General features: G+C 36.3%; 1 protein-coding gene across 7 annotated transcripts in view; it reads right to left on the reverse strand.

Moving 5' to 3' along the window:
• The window catches only part of RAD51B (RAD51 paralog B), a 687,571-nt gene that overhangs the window by 619,218 nt on the left and 46,835 nt on the right, over positions 1 to 21,518 (reverse strand). For all 7 annotated transcript variants that reach the window (XM_079913113.1, XM_079913114.1, XM_079913115.1 and 4 more), the window contains 2 exons: positions 15,176 to 15,295; positions 13,082 to 13,265 (listed from right to left, as the gene is read on the reverse strand). In XM_079913113.1, coding sequence (XP_079769239.1) covers positions 13,082 to 13,265; positions 15,176 to 15,295 — 304 coding nt within the window. The remainder of the gene's footprint in view (positions 1 to 13,081; positions 13,266 to 15,175; positions 15,296 to 21,518) is intronic.

Here is a 21,518-nt window from a genome sequence, read left to right on the forward strand (position 1 = left end):
ATGCTGAGCAGAAGAAGCCAGACACACAAAAAGTATTTACTAAATGATTCCATTTATTAAATTTCAAAGATACATAGAACTCACCTCTGGTGTTGTAAGAAGTCAGGATATCGGTTACCCTTGATTAGAAGGGGGACATGAGGGCTTCTGGGGTAATGGTCTGTTTCTTGATCTAGTGCTGACTATACAAATGTGCTCACTTTGCGAACACTTATTGACTTATACATTTATAATTTGTGTACTTTTCTATATTAGTATTATGTTTCAAAAAAGTCTGTGTTAAAAAGATTAAAAAAAAGGAAGAGTGACTGAGATCCAAAGAATAAGTGAGTGAACCAGGTATAGGAGGGTTAGGCAGTAACAGCAACCATCAACAAAACAGCTAGAAGGGATACAGCCCTAAGACATGATTTTTCCTTTTGAGGAGCTTGCAGCCTTCTGAGGAAAAAAAAAAAAAAAAACAGGAGGAGAGAGATAAAATATACCAAGCACCTGGAATGAGGTAACTACTAAAGTTAATGATTAATGGCTACCTCTTACTGAATGTGTCAAACATTGTACAAAGAACATTACAAACATTGTCTCATTTAATCCTCACACCCCTATGAGTCAGATATTATCATCCCCATTTTTCAAATGGGAAACTAAGAGTTGGAACTAGGATAAATAACTTACTCAAGGTCACAAAACTAGCAAACAATGAAGCTATGATTCAAACCCACACCTAACTCCAAAGCCAGTATTCTTAAACAATCAGAACCAGGGTAGATAGCATTGAAGATGATGGGAATTAATCTTATGATGGTACTTAATATATATTGAAAATGGAGCCAGATAGATTTGCTGAAAGATGAAGAGCAGCATTTAAATTGAAGAGGTTTTAGGTAATATCTACAGGACCAGACAACTAAATAGAAGAGATCCAGTGCATCAAATAGAAGTCCTCTTCCAGCCCCTGTTTTCCTTCTCCAAATGCAACCAATGGAGTTTCTTAATGAGCTTCCAGAGCCAATTTATGAACATAAAAACACACTCTCTTTTTTTAACTTATTATTTTGAAATAATTTTAGATTCACCAAATAGTTGCAAAAAGACTACAGGGAGTTCCTATATGCTCTTCACCCAGCTTCTCCTAATGTTAACATCTTATATAATCATAGTACAATGATCAAAATCAATAAATTAAGGTTGATGCAATACTAATAACTAAATTTTGCCAGTTTTGAGCAATTAGGTTAAGCTCCCATAAACATTCTTGCACCTATCTATTGATGCCCCTGTGTGTCAGGGGTCTCTAACACCACTTTCTGGCTTGGTGATTCACTGAAAGGACTCACAGGACTCAGAAAAGCTCTTACACTCAGTTATGGTTTAGTACAGCAAAAGGATACAGATTGATATAAGCAAAGAGGAAAAGGAGGATGAACAAAGCCCAGGAGAAACCAGGTACCAGTTTCCAAGTGTCATCCCACAGTGGAGTTGCATGGACGTGTTTAATTGTCCCAGCAATGATGTGTTACAACACATGTGAAGCAAAGTCCACCAGGAAAGCTCACCCAAGTTCTGGTGTCCAGAGTTTTTACTGGGAGTCAGTCACATACCATGCAGGGCCTGCATGACTGACCTTAGCTACCGAGATTCTAGTCCCCAGAGCCAAATCGGTGTTCTCCATAAATCACAGTTTGTATAAACTACCTGATTCAACTGGTATTGTGTGGACCAAGGCATCAGGCATATAAAAACACTCTTATTAAGCAGAATATTCCAAAGGCTCTGAGTTCATTTCCCAGGAGCTGGCAGTCCTGAAGATAAGACTTCCTTGGGAATATGCTGGGTTTGAGCAACCTACCCCAGCTGAGTTAATCCTTTCCTAAACAACCTGTGAATACATTCCTGGGTTATCTCATTCATTTTAACAACATCACAGTATTCCATTGTATGGATGTTCCACCATTAATTTAGCCAATCATCCACTCATTAATCTTAAGTTGTTTCTAGGTTTTTGCTCTAGTCAACAATAAAAACAGGGACTTGGGACTTCCCTGGTGGCACAGTGGTTAAGAATCCACCTGCCAATGCAGGGGACACGGGTTCGAGCCCTGGTCCAGGAAGATCCCACATGCCGCGGAGCAACTAAGCCCGTGAGCCACAACTACTGAGCCTGTGCTCTAGAGCCCATAAGCCACAACTACTGAGCCCACATACCACAACTACTGAAACCCGTGCGCCTAGAGCCCATGCTCCCCAACAAGAGAAGCAACCGCAATGAGAAGCCTGCGCACCGCAAGGAAGAGTAGCCCCCACTCGCCGCAACTAGAGAAAGCCCGCGCACAGCAACGAAGACCCAACACAATCAAAAATAAATAAATTTATTTTTTAAAAAAACCAATAAAAACAAAGTTTTATAAATTATAAAGAGCTACACAAAAGAAAGATATAATTTTTCTAGAATTATTCTCACTAACTAATGAAATAAAGTGAAGGTTTAGTCTAGTCTATGAGTTTCAGCCACCTGAATGAATATAGGGTATCTTTAAGGATAATCTGACTTCAAATGTGAATTAGCAAACACAAGGCACTTATGAAAAACAAAAAAAAATGTAAAAGACGTTTCTTACCTCACAGAATTCCCACAGTGTTTGCTTTCAGTAATTAATATGAAAGTAATCAAAGTAAACCAAAAATTATATGATTTCTGAAAAATCATACAGTAACATTACACAACAATAAAATGTAACTCTAGAGTTTTGATGGCTTAGTTACATATATCTAGAGTGTAGGGTTTCTATTTCACAATTAGAGAAACTTCATTAGGTTTTCACAGAAATGCAAATCCTGAATTTTTACATTTATGACAAGAATAAATGTCAAAATTGGGTTCATACATACCTTTTTCTTCGATCTCACAAGTCATAAACATTCTATTCCAATTTTGTAATTAACAAAACTTTAATTATTTTAAACGCATTGGCCTAGCTTCCTATTTTTTTAAATTTTCAATATTTATTAGTATCTAAGATAAGTCATAATCCTATAAGTTAAACCCACTTTGCATGATGGGACAGCTAAAAGTAAAAGAAAAGAAATTCTGGCCCATATGAAATTTACCATTAAACTGAGAAAAAAAATATTTTTATGCTTTTGTCAAATAATAATAAAAAGTTTAACCTTGTAATATTTGCCTCACTCAAAACAAAAACAAAGTTTCCACTTGCCAAAGATTTTAAACCCTTATGTCCTTAAAATATAATACAATACATTTTAATTAATTTTTCTAAACAGCTTTAAATATTTTATGAGCATTAATATTTCAAAAGAAATCACATTATGCAATAAATTAGAGCAATGCATTTTCTCAAAAAACATACAATCAAGAACACAGATAGAAACAAGAGAAAATCAAGAACATAGATGGCAACAAGAGAAAACCCTGTCAAAACCACACCTCAGTAAAATAATTTGGATTTTAACAACTTTCATTGAAAATAAGACTTTTCCTTCTTAGAATGTTTAAATAGTATATTCAAATTTTTCTTGATATACCAGTTCTCTAAATATTGGTAACTGGTACTAGTTCCCTTACAGCAGAAAACATTTGCACAATATTAAGAAATGAAGGTAAAAGAAGATAGGGGGGAAAGAGACAGGAAACTTCAGTGCTACTCATATACCAACAACTGAAGTTACCTTGTTGAAAATTCTCTGAAACAGTAAAAATTTAGATCTTGGCATTTTGTGCATTTTTTTGGTATTTGTACGGGCCTGTTCAAGATACACTGGAAGCATTTTCAAAGAAGCACCACCATCATTCTGTAGATCTCAGAAAAAAAGAGAATCCTACTGTAGGAAAAAATCTCAGAACTGGCACCCAAAAGATCTTACATTCTATCCATTCATCTGCCCTCTCCTATGCTAAAAATAGGAGAACAAGTAAGGTCACCTCTCGGCCTCATTGTCATCTATAAAATGAAGAGGCTAATCTAAATGATCTTTAAGGTCTTTTTTGGCAAGAAAATCTCATTTTAACCTAATACATAATTAACGATATGTATAATAACTGTTTTGTATGATATTTAGAAATCAATGATAACAAGCAACATAAATAACCATAACCACAATTCATTTTATACAGGTAATATTTAAATTCTTCTCTTATGTTATTTTCATTAATTATAAATCGTTTTAGAGTCTACTGTTTTTTCTAATACTAGCATGGACACACTTTAAAAAGACAAAGTCTTCTATAATGGAAAAGAATCTGAAAAAGAATATATACATATATGTATATGTATAACTGAATCACTTTGCTGTACACTTGAAACAAACAAAACATTGTCAATTAGCTATACTTCAATTAAAAAAAAAAAAAGACAAAGGTTTTTCATCCTACATCTCAATAGCAGAGTGTCCCTTAAACTTCCCCCACAACATTCAGGAAAAAACTTCTACAAGACTAGTACAACTGTGTTTCTCAAACTGTAGTCGGTGAACATATTCAAAGTTTTGTAAATTGTCTCTGAGAATTTTTAAATTTTATATTTCCATTTCAATGATAGCCTCAAAATATTAGTATAGGCATTTTATAATTAAAAACTGCCAACAGATATTAATGTGTATTTTCAATCAAGTGATGCCAAGTGGTACAACTTTAATTGTCAGAGACGAATAAGAAAAAAGTAATAGCAGAATTCAAACGTAAATGCATTCATGCCCAGGTAAGGGCCAAATGACGTTATCCTTCCCAAACAGAAGAAGGTTTTGTAGTAGTTCAAAGTTGAGTCATCACATAAACTACAGTAAATACACACACACATGCACACATATAATTCAAAAGAAGCTATGCTATGTTATTTATATTGCAAGTAATAATTTAATTTAGCAAATGATCATCTGTAACATTAGAATAATTACTTTGAATAGTATTGTTTATTCAATACAACCCACTTTTATGGTTTCATAAGTATGATTTAATATGAAGAGTTATTAGCTAGTTTTATAATTCTATATATGTCTGTAATATAATAAATCTGAAGTCAGAAATGGGGGTTAAGAGCATATCACTTGCATTTAAAAGGGGCCAATGTCTTAAACTAGTTTGAGAAAACACTGCTTTATGAGCAGACTGCTCTCGTTCCCTTCCTCCAAATTCCTTAATCTAATGGTAGCGCCAGCCCTGGGTCCAAGACTAGGGAGAAAAGAGAAGGGTCCAGATCAGGGGATGGCAAATTGTGGCCCAAGGCCCTCCATCTGGTATTGTAAACAAGATTTTATTGAACTATAACCACACCCATTAGTTTACAAATTGTTTATGGCTACTTTTATGCTACCATGGCTGAGTTGAGTAGTTACCACAGAGACATTAGGGCCCACAAAGCCTAAAATATTACTATCTGGCTCTTCACAGAAGTTTACTGACCTTTGGCACAGTGAGCTAACAGGGCAGAATGAGTATGGGCTCACTGGCATCTGAAAGTCCTGGGGCAAACAAGTGGGAAACAAAGTATGACTGTTTCTAGAAGGAAATAAGACAAGAAGTTTCTCTGATGTATAAAAGGAAAGTGTTAAATATTAGATATAAGGGTTCCTTACAGTTTTTTTTATTTGTTAAGCTGTATATGAGGCTCTGTGCTAAGTATATTTAATTCAAAAGAACAACCAATTACTACGATAAGGGAAATACTTTTTTTTTTAAGTACTATCCTCTTTTCCAAGGATCTACTGAAAAATGGGCACTATCCCACTGTTTTAAAGTTGGGCATTACTGGACTTCCCTAGTAGCACAGTGGTTAAGAATCCGCCTGCCAATGCAGGGGACATGGGTTTGATCCCTGGTCCAGGAAGGTCCCACATGCTGCGGAGCAACTAAGCCTGTGTGCCACAACTACTGAGCTCAAGCGCCACAACTACTGAAGCCCACGTGCTTAGAGCCCGTGCTCTGCAACAAGAGAAGCCACCACAGTGAGAAGCCCACGCACTGCAACAAAGAGTAGCCCCCGTTTGTCGCAACTAGAGAAAGCCCATGTGCAGCAACGTAGACCCAACACAGCCAAAACTTAAATAAAAATAAATAAATAAAAATAAAGTTAGGCATTATTACTCTCACTTTACACATTAGGAAACTGAAAAACAGAAAAGTAATTAAGTTATAGTTATACAGGTAGTAAATGGAGGAGTCTGAATTCTAACCCAGATCTGTTTGGGTTGTTTCTGGTGTTTGGTGATTATGAATTATACTACTAAAAACATTTTCAGATTTTTGTATGATATATATCATTTATTAGGGTAAAAAAAATACCTAGGAGAAAGACTGCTTGGTCATATAGTTAAAGTAGATGTTTAACTTTACAAGAAACTGTCAAAATGTTTTCCAAGGTGGCAATACCATTTAGCATTTCCGTCAGCATGTAGGAGAATTCGAGCTGCTCCGTATCCACGTATCCTTGTCAGCATTTGGTATTGTCAGGGTTTTTGCTTTTGTTTTTTGAACCATTCTAATAGATGTATAGTAGTATTTCATTGTGATTTTACTTTGCATTTCCCTAATGACTAATAATTTTGAGCAATTATTTGCCACCTGTATATCTTCTTTGCTGAAGTGTTTATCCAAATCTTTTGCCCATTTTTTTGCCCATTTTAAAAATTAGATTGTTACTGAGTTTTCATAGCCCTTTAAGTTACCAGTCCTTCAACATGAGTTGCACAAATATTATCTCCCAGTCTGTGGCTTGTTTTTTCATCTTCTTAAGTATCTTCAAAGAATAGAAATGTTAATTTTTTATGTTTTTTTTTAAATAAATTTATTTATTTTTGGCTGCATTGGGCCTTCATTGCTGTGTGTGGGCTTTCTCTAGTTGTGGCGAGCAGGGGCTACTCTTCATTGAGGCGCACGGACTTCTCATTGTGGTGGCTTCTCTTGTTACAGAGCACAGGCTCTAGGCACGTGGGATTCAGTAGTTGTGGCACGTGGGCTCAGTAGTTATGGTTCACAGGCTCTGGAGCGCAGGCTCAGTAGTTGTGGTGCACGGGCTTAGTTGCTCCGCGGCATGTGGGATCTTCCCGGACCAGGGCTCAAACCCGTGTCCCCTGCATCGGCAGGCAGATTCTTAACCACTGCGCCACCAGGGAAGTCCCTGGTGTATTTTTTTTTTTTTTTTTTTTTGCCGTACGCGGGCCTCTCACTGTTGTGGCTTCTCCCATTGCAGAGCACAGGCTCCGGACTCGCAGGCTCAGCGGCCATGGCTCACGGGCCCAGCTGCTCCGTGGCATGTGGGATCTTCCCGGACCGGGGCACGAACCCGTGTCCCCTGCATCGGCAGGCGGACTCTCAACCATTGCGCCACCAGGAAAGCCCCCTGGTGCATATTTTTAATGTCATTTAAGAAATCTTTGCCTGGCCCAAGGCCACAAATATTTTCTCCCATGTTTTTTTTCCAGAAGTTTTATAGTTTTAGGTTTTATGTTACAGTGTGTCAACCATTTTGAGTTGGGTTTCTATAATAGTACAAGTCAAGATTTGTTTGTTTGTTACATATGGATATCCAATGGTTCTAGCACAATCTGTTGACAAACTATCTCTTTTCCACTGAATTACCTTAGCATCTTTGTTCAAAATTAACTGTAAATCTATGGATTTATTTCTGCACTCTCTATTCTGTTCCATTGATCTGGTGTCAATCCTATCACCAATACAACACTGTCTTAATTACTGTGGCTTTCTAGTAGGTCTTAAAATCAGGGAGTGTGAGTCTTCTAACTATACTTTCCTTTTTATAAATTGTTCTAACTGTTCTCTATCTTTTGCTTTTCTACATAAATTTCACAGTCAGATTGTTGATTTCTACCCAAAAGCCTACTGGGATTTCGATTGGGATTGTGTATTGAATACATAGAGCAATTTGGAGAGGATTAACATCTTGACATTGGTGAGTCTGCAGTCCATGAGCATGGTATGTTTTCATTTATTTAGGTCTACTTTGAGTTCTCTCATCAATGCTTTATAGTTTTCAGTATAAAAATCTGACATATATTTTGTTTCATTTATCACCAAGATTTCATGGTTTTGGTATTCTTATTAATGGTACAGGTTTTCAATTTCAGTTTCTAATTGTTCACCACTAGCATATAGAGAAACAATTAATTTCTATATATCAATTCTCGTATCCTGTAATCTTGCTAAAATCACTTGTTAAATCTAGTAGCTTTTTGGGTAAAATCTTGGGGATTTTCTACCAAACATATCATATTGTCTATGAATAAAGATAGTCTTATTTCTTCTTTTCTAATTTAAATACAGGTATACTTAAATTCTTTTTCTTGCCATATCACACTGGCTAGAGTCTACAATACACTGTTGATTAGAAATGGCAAGAATGGGTCATCTTTGCCTTATTCCCAATCTTAGGAAGAAAGAATTCAATATATCACCATTAAGTATGATGTTAGCTGTAGTTTTTTAGTAGATGCCCTTTATCAGGTTGAGAAAGTTCCCTTCTACTACTGGTTTGCTCAGAGTTTTCATCATGAATAGCTAATGAATTTTGTCAACTGTTTTTCCTTCCTACATCTACTGAGATGATCCTTTTCTTTAATGTGTTGCTGTAGTAAATTTTATGTTTTAATGTTTTATTTAATGTTTTTTTTTTATTTAATGTTTTTTTATTTTTTTTATTTAATGTTTATTTATTTAATGTTTTAATTCAAAATCAATGAAACATTCCTGAAATAAGCTTTACTTGGTCATGATGTAGTTATCCTTTTTATTTATTGCTGAATTTAATTTGTTAACATATTTTAAGGATTTGTGTATTTATGTTCATGAGGAACATCACTCTGTAGTTTTCTTAAAAATTTTCTGGAAGGTTTGTATAGAATTGATACTATTTCTTCCTTAAATGTTTGATAGATTTTACCAGTAAAGACTTTGGACCTAGCATTTTCTTTGTGAGATTTTTAATTACAAATTCAACTCCTTTAACAGATATAGGACTATCCAGCTTATCTCTTTCTTCCTCAGTAAGCTTTGATAGTTTGTGTATTTCAAAGAATCTGCCCATTTCATCTAAGTTATCAAACTTACTGAAATGAAGTTGCTCATAACATTCCCTTATTATTCATTTAGTATTTGTAGGACCTTCAGTGATATCCCCTCTCAGTCTTGATACTGCTAATTTGTTTTTCTCTTGGTCAATCTGGTGACAGTTTTATCAATTTTATTAATCTTTTCAAAGAACTAGCTTTCTATTTCATTGATTCTTTTCTCTATCGTTTCCTATTTTTAATTTCATGGATTCATGCTTTTATCTTTATTTTTTCCTTCCTTCTGCTTATTTTGGGTTTAATTTATTCTTGTATTTTTTACAAGCTAGATCACTGATTTGAAAACTTTCTTCTTTTCCAGTATAAGCATTTAATTAAATAAACTTCCCTCTAAGCACTGATTTAGCTGCAATCCACAAATTTTGATATGTTGTATTTTCATTTTTATTTACTTCAAAATATTTTCTAAGTTCTCTTGTGATTTATTCTCTGACTCATGGGTTATTTAGAAGTATTTTTGTTTAATTTCCAAATGTCTGTGGATTTTCCAGACATGTTTCTGTTATCAATTTCTAGTTTAGTTCTCTTGGGGTCAAAAAACACACTTTGTATGATTTCAATCTTTTAAATATGTTGAGATTTATTGTATGTCCCCAAATATGGTCTATATTGGTGAATATCTCATGTGTACCAGAAAGGAATATGTATTCTGCAGGCACTTGAATGGAATGTTTTGTAAACACCGATTAGATCAAGTTGACTGTTTATGTTATCCAAGTCTTCTGACTTTCTGCCCATTAATTCTATCAATTACTGAGAAAGGATGTTGAAATCTCCACACACGCAGGCATGCTTGCATACAAACACACATATAATCATCTTCCATATCCATGGGTTCCATATCTGTGGATTCAACCAACCTTGGATCAAAAATTCTCACTTGGAGAATTTTTTTTTCTAATCTATGATACATTTTAGTTTTTAATTTTTTATTAATTTTTATTGGAGTATAGTTGCTTTACAATGTTGTGTTTCCTTGGAGAATTTTTGATGCAAAACCCTGGACACAAAACCCACGGATAAGGAGGACAACCATTTTATATAAGGGACTTGAACATCTGCAGATTTTGGTATCTGCAGGGGTCCTGGAAGCAAGCCTCTGCAGATACTGAGGGACAACTGTACATACCATACACAAATATATACACAATGTGACAATCGAAATTAAATACAAATTATATTTTAAGCTTTTTCCCCACATTTTAAAAGCACTGAAAGTTCACTGTAGAGAAATATTTAAATTCAATGAAGTACTCAACCCACAGCCAAGTTGGTTTTACTCTTTACTCTCATTTGAATGAAGATATCTAGAGTGTATCAAAATGCCAGGCATCCTGGCCCTGTCCACCATCTCAGATCCACAGCCAAAGAACAGGCTGGAATGCTTGGCTTTCTACCCAATCTTCAGAGGCCATCAGACATTCACTTACCACAGTTTTACTAAACTGAGATAAATCTCTTCTAATTCCTGGTTCTGTGATACTATCTAGATCTCTAAAGCCTTTTCCAAGTTTAAGAATCTTAAGAATTCTTTTTCTTCCTATAAGACACCAGTGTGAACTGAGTCCAGATCCCATATGATAAGATTCTGCCATCTAAAGTTATATTTTATTACTATTATAAATAGTAAACAATATTAAAGATAGGATCAAAGTAAAGATAAAAGCAAATGATAAAATTTAAGTTCAGTATAAACATACATAAGATTAAATCAAGTCTAAGAAGAAAAGCAGTATCTAAACTCATACATTCAAAAACATTTACTGAGTGCCTACTATGTGTTAGGCACTATTCCTGGTACTGAGAATAAAGCCATGAACAAAGTAGACAGAATCCCTTTAACCGTACTATGGGGTGGTGAGGTCACACAAACAATAAACATAAATATATAATGCTAGAGGGTGAAAACTATGATGGAGGAACATAAAGCATAATAAGAGACATGGAGAGGCAGGGAGTGTGGTTAATACTTATATGGTCAGGGAAGCCCTCACTAATAACAGGAGACAATATGGATAATGGATACTCCAGGCTGAGGAACAGCAAACACTTCTTGGGGCAGGAATGTTTGTTGGCACGTTTAAGTACCAGGAAGCATAAGGTTTGCTAATTTGAAAGGTATAATGAACCAGAAAACAACACACCTTTTAAGGCATTTACTTCCATATGAAGCCACCTTTTCAAAGTATAGCATAAAAGCTTAAAAGTTTATGATTTTCCATTTAAGTGAGGTAATTAGGCTAGGAAAATTCTGAGATTTCCTAAAGGAAGTATTTTTCAAAAGCCTTCTAAAACCAATACTGATTTGTCAGAAAAACCAATATCATACTGTGTTACATAAGTACATGTTATATTCTGCATTTACCTCTGAACAGAAAAACAAAGGCAAAGACAGAAGGATATGAGGATACTAAGTACCTATTCTTTCAGAGGGCTCTATTAAAAACAAAGAAAAGCACAGCCCCTTTCTCACTCAGGAAAATAAATAATCACCTCAGAAAAAACTGAAATACATTAGCCTACAATTACAATTTAAAAGCAGACAGGGACTTCCCTGGTGGCCCAGTGGATAAGACTCCACGCTCCCAATGCAGGAGGCCCAGGTCAGGGCTAGATCCCACATGCGTGCCGCAACTAAGAGTTTGCATGCCACAACTAAGGAGCCTGCCTGCCACAACTAAGACCCGGCGCAACCAAATAAATAAATATTTTAAATAAATAAAAACAAACAAATATAACTTTTAAAAAGTGAATTTTCATATTTTACACAAGATTAAGTCACACAACAATATGAATAAAATAAACATATATACTTAACTTTTCCATTCAATCAAGTAACTCTATAAAATATTTTTTAAATTTCCTTATTCTCCTTGACCAGGGAAAATATGGATTTGAATTTGTCCTTTTAAGCAACTATAATAAAATTTAAAAGATAAGCATGATCCAAGATAAGCTTTACAGCACTCGATTCACCAGGAATTATACCATATAATCCAAAATATGAATTTAAAAGCCATTAAAACATGTAGAACTTTTTGAATGCCACATTTTCCCCCTCGATTCTTGCTTAGGTTTATCAATCTCAAAGGCTATGTGGTAGTTTCCACTAACAGTACATATTCTCTATGTTACAAAGATCCAAGGTTTTAATTTTCCAAACAAATCTAAAAATTATAAAATCATCACTAAATTTTATCTCAGTTTAAGGAATTTTCCTATCTTCTGTTGAGATGATGCATGGCTAAAATTGAAAAGCCTGACAATGCTAAATGTTGGTGAGACTTCAGAGCAAGCTGCACTCTCCCACACACTGCTAACGGGAATATAACTTAGTACTCATAGCTTACCCAGCACAAACCCTTGAAATACACCTCATCTTCAGATTTCCTGATCACAATTCCCACTACTGAAAGTCATGCCAAGAGTAATTTTTCAAGTTTTCCTTACTTACGCTTTCATTACTATCACTCCAAACACCCTAAAAAATCAACCTCTGGCTTTTGAAGCAAACCAAATCCTATGGTGTACAAAACAGCACTGAACACAATAACAATATCTAAACCTTAAATACTTATAAAACTGACAACTTCTGCCATAAAAAAAAAAAGCTGTATAGAAACAGACACAGGCAATTTCATGGAGTTTTAATACTTATTACTTATCTCAGTGTGATAAAAGTAATATAAAAACATGCACAAAGACTAAACAATGAGAGGGAAGAAAAGTACTGACTATAGGAACTTTGGAAAACAATATTTAAATCTTCTTAGGCTCAAATTGTGAAAAGGACGAAATAATCTCAAGAGATGAACAAATTTTAGAAGATGGTGGTATTTGCTATAGCAATTAGACTGTGCTACCATTAAAAAGTCATGTTTTAATTTCCTTTTAATTTTATTATTTGATGTTATAAGTTAGTGAAAATATAAAAGAAAGGAAAAAAAGAAAGAAAGAGGAAAAAAAGAGAAAAAGAAAAACTTACTGGGATTGAAAATTCCTCAGCCAAATACTTCAAAGAGGCTGCTTCTCTCGCCAAGAACTTGTTCCTTTCTCTCATGTTGCCCTGAAGTTGTGTATCAAACTCCTTTCTTACCACAGAAGCAACAGAGTCGATAATCACAAGTTTAACTCCTTTTGAAATAATTTCTTCTTCCAAGGATTCAATCCTGTAAAAGCAGAATTTATAAAATAGTGGATAAATTTAAGGTATAATTTTAAAAAATAGGGCATGGAAAGGTTAACTACCTTTAAAACAACAAATTATTCTTCCCTAAGTTGCAGTAATTATTGCAGATAGTCAATAAACATACATTATTTTCAGCTCTTCTATATATATTGCACACTTCGGGAAATAGGCCAAAATGTTTTCATTTAGCTTCACTCCTTGGTTTCCTTTTCTTTTTAATCAAACATTTATCTAATCTACATCAAATGTGAAACGTGTCGATATTTATTTCTCTTCTGACAATTTGTATCAGTTCAAATGTAGATTTTACTGCTTATCCACTTTTTTTAAAATTAATTAATTTATTTATTTTGGCTGTGTTGGGTCTTCGTTTCTGTGCGAGGGCTTTCTCTAGTTGTGGCAAGCGGGGGCCACTCTTCATTGAGGTGTGTGGGCCTCTCACTGTCGCGGCCTCTCTTGTTGCGGAGCACAGGCTCCAGACACGCAGGCTCAGTAGTTGTGGCTCACGGGCCCAGTTGCTCTGCGGTATGTGGGATCTTCCCAGACCAGGGCTCGAACCCGTGTCCCCTGCATTGGCAGGCAGATTCTCAACCACTGCACCACCAGGGAAGCCCCCTTGGTTTTCTTATGATACTGCTAAAGCTCCAGTTTAGAGCAAAACTGCTTGCCGTAGCCCAGCTCCAAAATGGTCCCTATTTACTCCCACCTCCTGGTATTCACATCCTTGTGGAGTCCCCTCCCACATTGTACCAGGGTTGTCCTGTGGACCAATAGCATATGACAAAATGACAGTACACCATTTCTGAGAGTAGGTTGTGAAGGACTACAGCATCCATCTTGGGCTCCTTCTTACTTGCCCACTCTCTCTCAGAGCACTGGCTCTGGCAGACGCAAGACACCATTGTGGACCAAAAATGTCACCTGCCACATCAGTAAACAAAGGATGTTGAGGCCATCAAGCCATCAGCCACGGCAGCTGCCCTGACTGTGCACCTTGAGGGAATTCAGAATAGAGAAAAGCAAGATACTGGCCCTAGACAGTTAAGGTGCATATCAAAGGAATGATTTCAATAGCCCAAACTCTTGCATCTTCCCATACATACAAAAGTGCTAAATTCATTAACTCAAAATGTTTGTTTTTTCTTTAATTAACAGTAATTTTTTGATGTTTCAACTACCTTGTTTTTGTTGCAAAAACTCCTATATCCTGGCTTCTCCCTTACCTCTTTGGAGCAGTCCCTCAGAGCTATCTGAGAGGCTGCCTCCTAGGCTTAAGTCCTCAGTATGTCTTCTGAATAAAACATAATTCTCAACTTCTAGGTTGTGTGCTTTTTTTTTTTTTTCAGTCAACAACATGTTGTAAGCAGCCCTATGGAGAGACCCACACAGTGAGAACTAGAGGCCTCTCCAGGAAGGAAGGGAGGCCTTCCAGCAACTACATGAATGATCCTGGAATTCTCTAAGATTCTCCAGCCTCAGGTGACCCTTGAGATGACTACAACCCTGGCCAACAGCTTAACTGCAAGCTCTTGAGCAACCCTGAGCCTGAAATACTCAGCTAAGCCATTCCCAGATACCTAACCCTCAAAAACTATGTGAGATAACAGATGTTTACTGCTTTAAGCTGCTAAACTTTGGGGTAATTTGTTAATGGAACAGTAGGTAACATACCACTTAATTAGTTAAATCTAAAACATTTTATTCATTTAAAATATTTTTCATTTTTAAAGAAATACTTCAACCAATAGTAGTAAATGAAGAACACTGAAATAATTATTTCTCATAATCCTAATTTGTAGGGACTTTTTTTTACTCAGAAGCTGAAAACATGAAAAACAAAAAATAAATCTTCAAAGTATTACTAAAATACCAAAATCTAAGACAGCATACCTTTGTAGAACTTCATCACAGCTGAGTTCCCGATAAAGATGAACTTTACTGCTTGTCAAAAGTAATTTTTCTTCAGTGTTAAAATATCTGGGAAAACGAGATTCTGCTATCTCAACCAGTCTGTGGAGGAAAAAATAGCACAAGCAAAAACAGTCAATATTTTTTTGCCATTTGCAGCAACATGAATAGAGGGCATTATGCTAAGTGAAATGAGTCAGACAGAGAAAGATGAATACTGTATATCACCTATATGTGGAATCTAAAAAAATACAACAAACTAGTGAATATAACAAAAAACAGGCAGACTCATAGATACAGAGAACAAACTAGTGGTTACCAGTGGGGAGGGGAGGGGAGGGGCAATATAGGGTTGGGAGTGTGGGAGGTTCAAACTACTGGGTTTAAGATAGGCTCGAGGGTATATTGTACAACATGGGGAATGTAGCCAATATTTTGTAATAACTAAATGGAAAGTAACCTTTAAAAATTGTACCAAAAAATTAAAATAAATAAATAAATAAAAATAGTCAATATTTAAGGCCACATAAATTTTACTTAGGAAACTCATAAGCCATAAGTAACACTGGAAAAAAAGCCTTATCAATAGAACAGGTATTAAAAAAAAAAAGAGCAGGTATAAGCAAGATGGCTTCATATACAATTATGGAATGTAAGCCCTTGTTTGTAAGCACTAAAAGAGATTACCAGTCAGAGCACACGCCTAGCAAGGGCTCTTAATCTCATCTAATGCTGAGCAAGCAATATCTCTGAGGTTCAACATAAAAATATGTTTTTTTATAAATGAAAATTTGACTAGCACCATATGTTTAGTAAATAAGAAAAATGCTTTCATTTTCAGAAATGAAATATATTTGAATATAGAATATTATCATTCTAATAATCAGATATCAGTAAATCTCCATGTCTCAGACCAGAAAAATATGTTTTCTCAATTAAAACTTAAATACATACAAAATAAGTGCTTTGGTAAACAGGAAACTATTTTCTAAACAAATGGATGTGTCCAATATTTCCTTAGTAAACAAAAAATTATTTTCTAAACACTGAATTCCAACCTCAAAGCTAGATCTAATGCATGGGGTAGGCCAAGTATTAGAGAGTGACAAGTTGAAACAGATGCAACTATAATCGTTATTAGAAATTTCAAATATTTCAGGCTAAAAATACAAAATGTAAATCTTTGAGTGTAATTGTCTCCTATTTAAAATGATACCTTATCAGCCCCATACTTAGCCATCCAAGGGTGACTGGGAGGAAGGACTATATATACTAAAACCATCCTATATTTTATGTTCCATTTAACAACACAAAAGTATAAAAGAATAGTGTTTTCATTTCTAAATAGTTAATGAGCTCCAAGAAGAAGCTGAGAATGTTAAAGAGATAAAATAAGTTCCTCACATATGCCATACTCAGAAATGAAAGAGAAACTCTAAAACAGGAAAGAAAAAAAATAAAACTAGTTAATAACATTCCTTAAAAAGTATATTTTGGGGGCTTCCCTGGTGGCGCAGTGTTTGAGAGTCCGCCTGCCGATGCAGGGGACACGGGTTCGTGCTCCGGTCCGGGAAGATCCCACATGCCGTGGAGCAGCTGGGCCAGTGAGCCATGGCCGCTGAGCCTGGCGTCCAGAGCCTGTGGCCCGCAACGGGAGGGGCCACAACAGTGAGAGGCCTGCGTACCGCAAACAAACAAACAAACAAAAAAGTATATTTTGAACAATGTGAAAAGATAAGGCATCATTGGTTTGAAAAAGAAGAGGAAAAATTACTTTAGGAGTAAGGAATAGTACCGAAAGTTGTGTAAAAAGTTGAGTACAGAATGGATCAAATGACCATTCAGGAAAAGTACTTGAGAGAGGGAGGCACAGGGACTAGAAAAAAAGGAGGAAATGAGGTAAGTGATGAAAGCAAGAAGAAATGAGATGACACTGGCAAAGCAGAACGGGCAAATTTTGAGAGTCTGGGGAAAATGTGTAAATTTCTTGATTAGGGCAACTATTTGCTGAGTTTAGTGCTAGTCAGAGAAGTCAGATAAAAAGCTCTGACACTTGGAACCTGCTGATTTTTAATAGGATAGGTGACACCTGCCAGAAACATGGAAGTTTTTCAAAATTTGGATACCCAGTCGATTAGGAACCAGACTGAGAGTACCTAAGTCATTGGCAACAACAACTGAACAGCTGACAGACAATAATAATTTTCTGAATCTAACACTAGGCTGGATTTCAACCAGCAAGCAGCTTGATAGTCAAAGGCTCTGGAAACTATTTCTCTCTCTCATTCCATTAAAGACACCTCAGAAGGAGGGTGGGCAATGTGTGGACCTGAACTAACCTTATCCACAGTTATCATGCTGAATACCTGTATCAAATGGACATTTATACACGAATATGCTGTCATTTTCTATACGTTTCTCCAAATGTTTTTCATTTTAGAAAAAGTATCTAAAAATATATAAATCAAAAACCAAATACAAATGTAGTATTCTATATGCCTCACATTAATCGTAGAATTTCTTATGACAATCTTCACCACAAAGATCTTTTTTGGTTACAGCCACCGAAAGAAAAGATGTTTTCCTCCCAGACATTAATTACATAAAATTTGAAAGCAGTGCCATCTAGTGGACATCTTTTTTATTAAAAGTACTCTTTTCAAAAGATGCATTTAAGATTCATTCATTCAATATTTGAGGACCTAATATGCGAGGCACCATTCTAGGAGCTAAGGATACAGCTATGAACAACAACAAGAAAACAAAACAAAAAAATCCTTCCCTCATGGAACTTACATGCTACTGAGAAAGACAAACAAATAAATATATATTAACATGTCGGATAATATGTGCTTTAAAGAAAAGTGAATCAGGTTAAGGGAACAGATTGTGACAGACAGAAGTAAGAGCTATTTCATGGAGGGTAGTCTGGGAAAGCCTCTTTAACACGGTGACATTTGAGCAAAGGTTTAAGGGAGATGAGAAAGTGAACCATGTGGCTATCCAGTGAAACAGCACACAGGAAAAGAGAATTACAGCAAGTGCAAAAGTCCACATGTGGGAAGATGCCTGGGGTGTTGCAGGAGTAACAAGGAGGCTTGTAGTAGCTGGGACACAGGAACCAAGAGGTGGGATAAAAGGAAATAAGGTGAGAGAGCTAGCCAGGGGCCAAGATCACATAAGATTTTTACGTTTGTGGGTTTTTTTTGGGGGGGGGTTAGATTTCATTTAGCAAAATGCGAAACCTAGGATCAGGACTGATGTGATCCAACTTCTTTTCTTTTCTTAAAGAATCACTCTAGCTACCAAATGTAGAAGAGGCTATGGAGGGGCAAGGGTGACAGCAAGATCAGCTAGTGCCTGTCATCCAGATAGAGATGATGACTTGACCTAGAGAACAGATCAGGTGATTAGAAGTAACTGCACTCCAGATACAGTTCCATAGAGGATCGAAGGGATTTCTTGACTAATCGGATGAGCAGCTGGAGAAATGGAATTACCATTCACTAAAGTGGAGAAGACTGGATTCAGATCAAGGTTTTTGTTATAAGTTCCTCCTGTTACTTCACAGCTCTTTTATAAAAGAAAAGCTTTACATTAGTGACCACGTGCCAACTTGAAACCAAACACATGCTTAATGTAAAAAAAAAAAAAAACTTTTCCAAAATTCTAGTTGAAATCTAACATCATAAATGTGCTGAAATATAAGTTTATGGTTTCTCAAAGCTTCATGTAATACTGTCCTGTTGATTAATTCAATATGTACTTGCTTCATACTGTGGTATTACAAAGTATAATAACGTGAATCTATTAGTTCCTTACAGATTCCAGAATATTCCAATGTTTTGTTTTAGTGATAATAAGTACTTATGACTAATTTTCATTTTCTATCATAAAAACTCTTCAGGATCTCCCTCACCACTAATTCACCTCGATTCACAAATGATAGGACAGCTGGAACTGAACTAAGAAAAACCTACTCAGACTCATGAAACCATCTCAAAAAACGGTAAAAGGGAATTTATCTCCCCTGTTGTTTGCCCCCTGGGTTAAATATCTGGATTTGTACCAACTAGCAAGTAGGTAAATGGCCCTAAGACCACACTGGTATTGCCTCCAGAATCAGCCGAAGTCATGCTGGGCACTACCACTTCATGCCTCTCCCTGATACACTGGTTCAGAACGAGTGATACTCTAGGTAGTTTGGTAGGAATTAAAGGGAACTGGCTGTAGGGTACTTGGCACCCTCAGAAATGACATTAACACCAAGTACAAAACTTCCTTCAGATCTAAGCTTGGCCATTGCTTCCACATGGTACCAACACAACACATACCTCTCCTCTGTATACTTAGTTATAATAGTTATAATTTTACAATTTTGTGATTACTTGATTTTCTTCCTCCCCTGTTGGACTACATCTTTCTTCCTAGTTTTCAAAGCTCTTCTGATTTCATGACATCTCAGGAATGTCTACTTCTGCCTCTTACAATTCCAATTCTATGTCCCACCTCCCCAAGTCTCCACCTTCCAGGGTCCTGGGTCCCATCTCCTGCTTCCCCAGATCCCTCCGTCTTCCTCACACACATTCCACTTGCAGTTCTAAGACTGCTTTATTTTCCTTTATCCATTTTATTTCTCCCAAAGTTTTATTTCAAAAATTTCTATTACTACTACCATCCATATTACCTTCCTTTTTTATTCTTAACCTCCAGTTCCATCTTTTTCTAATTATCCCCAATAGGGATAATATAGTATTCATTCAATTCATGTATACTGGAATTTTCACGGCTGCCAAAATTTCCATAGACAGGTCACTAACCTATTTATCTCTATTCTCAAGGTATGTACAGCATATAGCATCTAAGACTATATGAGACCCTAAGCAAAGTCCAATAGGTAAAACAAATAAAAACAGACTTTTCCTGAATCAATCAGAAGAAGGAGATCCAGAACTCTGCCTGTTTAGCATTCCCCTCTCCCCAAGGCAGTCCCTGAGTACCTGAGGGTTTAGCACCAGAGTATACTATTACCTAATTATTAAGCAGTACAGAAATACAATTGCAGCCTGTGATGAACAAGCATGATTAACATACTTCTCAAAAATATGTAAAAATGAGCTAGCTAGTGTATTGCTTTAAAGAAACATATAACTAAGCATTCCAAAGTGCTTTTAAGTATATCACCTCAAGGTTTTCTTTTTTCTTTTCTTTCTTTCTTTCTTTAATTTTAGGCTGCGTTGGGTCTTCGTTGCTGCGTGCAGGCTTTCTCTAGTTGTGGCAAGCAGGGGCTACTCTTCGTTGTGGTGCATGGGCTTCTCATTGCGGTGGCTTCTCTTGTTGTGGAGCATGGGCTCTAGGCGTGCGGGCTTCAGTAGTTGTGGCACGTGGGCTCAGTAGTTGTGGCTGGCGGGCTCTAGAGTTCAGTCTCAGTAGTTGTGGCGCATGGGCTTAGTTGCTCCGCTGCATGTGGAATCCTCCCGGACTAGGACCCGTGTCTCCTGCATTGGCAGGCGGACTCTTAACCACTGCACCAGCAAGGAAATCCTTTCTTTTTTTTAAATACATTTTAAACTTCCCTTATTTTTATTTATTCTTCCTCTGTTTTCTTCCTCCTTCTTGATAAAAAGATATCTAGCAACTTATTGACAGAAACTATTTTCCACTTTTTTCACTTACCCTAAATTCTCTATATGTTAATCCCTTAATCTTCCTTCATGTTAATCCTTCAATTCACTTTCACATTTGTGTTTTTCTTTTTTAACTGATTTTTTAAAATTCATTTATTTTATTTATTTATTTTTGGCTGCGTTGGGTCTTCATTGCAGTGCGGGGGCTTCTCACTGCGGTGGCTTCTCTTGTTGTGGAGCGTGGGCTCTCGGAATGTGGGCTTCGGTGGTTGCAGCACGTAGGTTCAGTAGTTGCGGCACGCGGGCTTAGTTGCTCTACAGCCCATGGGATCTTCCCAGACCAAGGCTCAAACCCATGTCCCCTGCATTGGCAGGTGGATTCTTAACCACTGTGCCACCAGGGAAGCCCTCATTTGTGCTTTTCGGAGAGCTTGTTTGAAGGACAAAATGCAGACAATTATCCATACAGAGACATACAGAAAGCTAAAGCATATTCCTTTCTGGGTCTTATATTTTCCTGCTTTATCTCTTATCTGAGTCCAAAAACTATCCCAGTTGTGGGAGACACTATTAATTACCTACCAATATCCATTCCCACTTCTTCCTTGCTATGGGAACCCCAATTTTACTCAAGCAGTTATGTTAACCAGCCCCATCACACTTGTTACAAATATGTTTTGCCCTCACTTTTCCATCCT

This window comes from Stenella coeruleoalba (genome assembly GCF_951394435.1).
Source record: "Stenella coeruleoalba genome assembly, chromosome: 2".
NCBI classification, from domain to species: domain Eukaryota; kingdom Metazoa; phylum Chordata; class Mammalia; order Artiodactyla; family Delphinidae; genus Stenella; species Stenella coeruleoalba.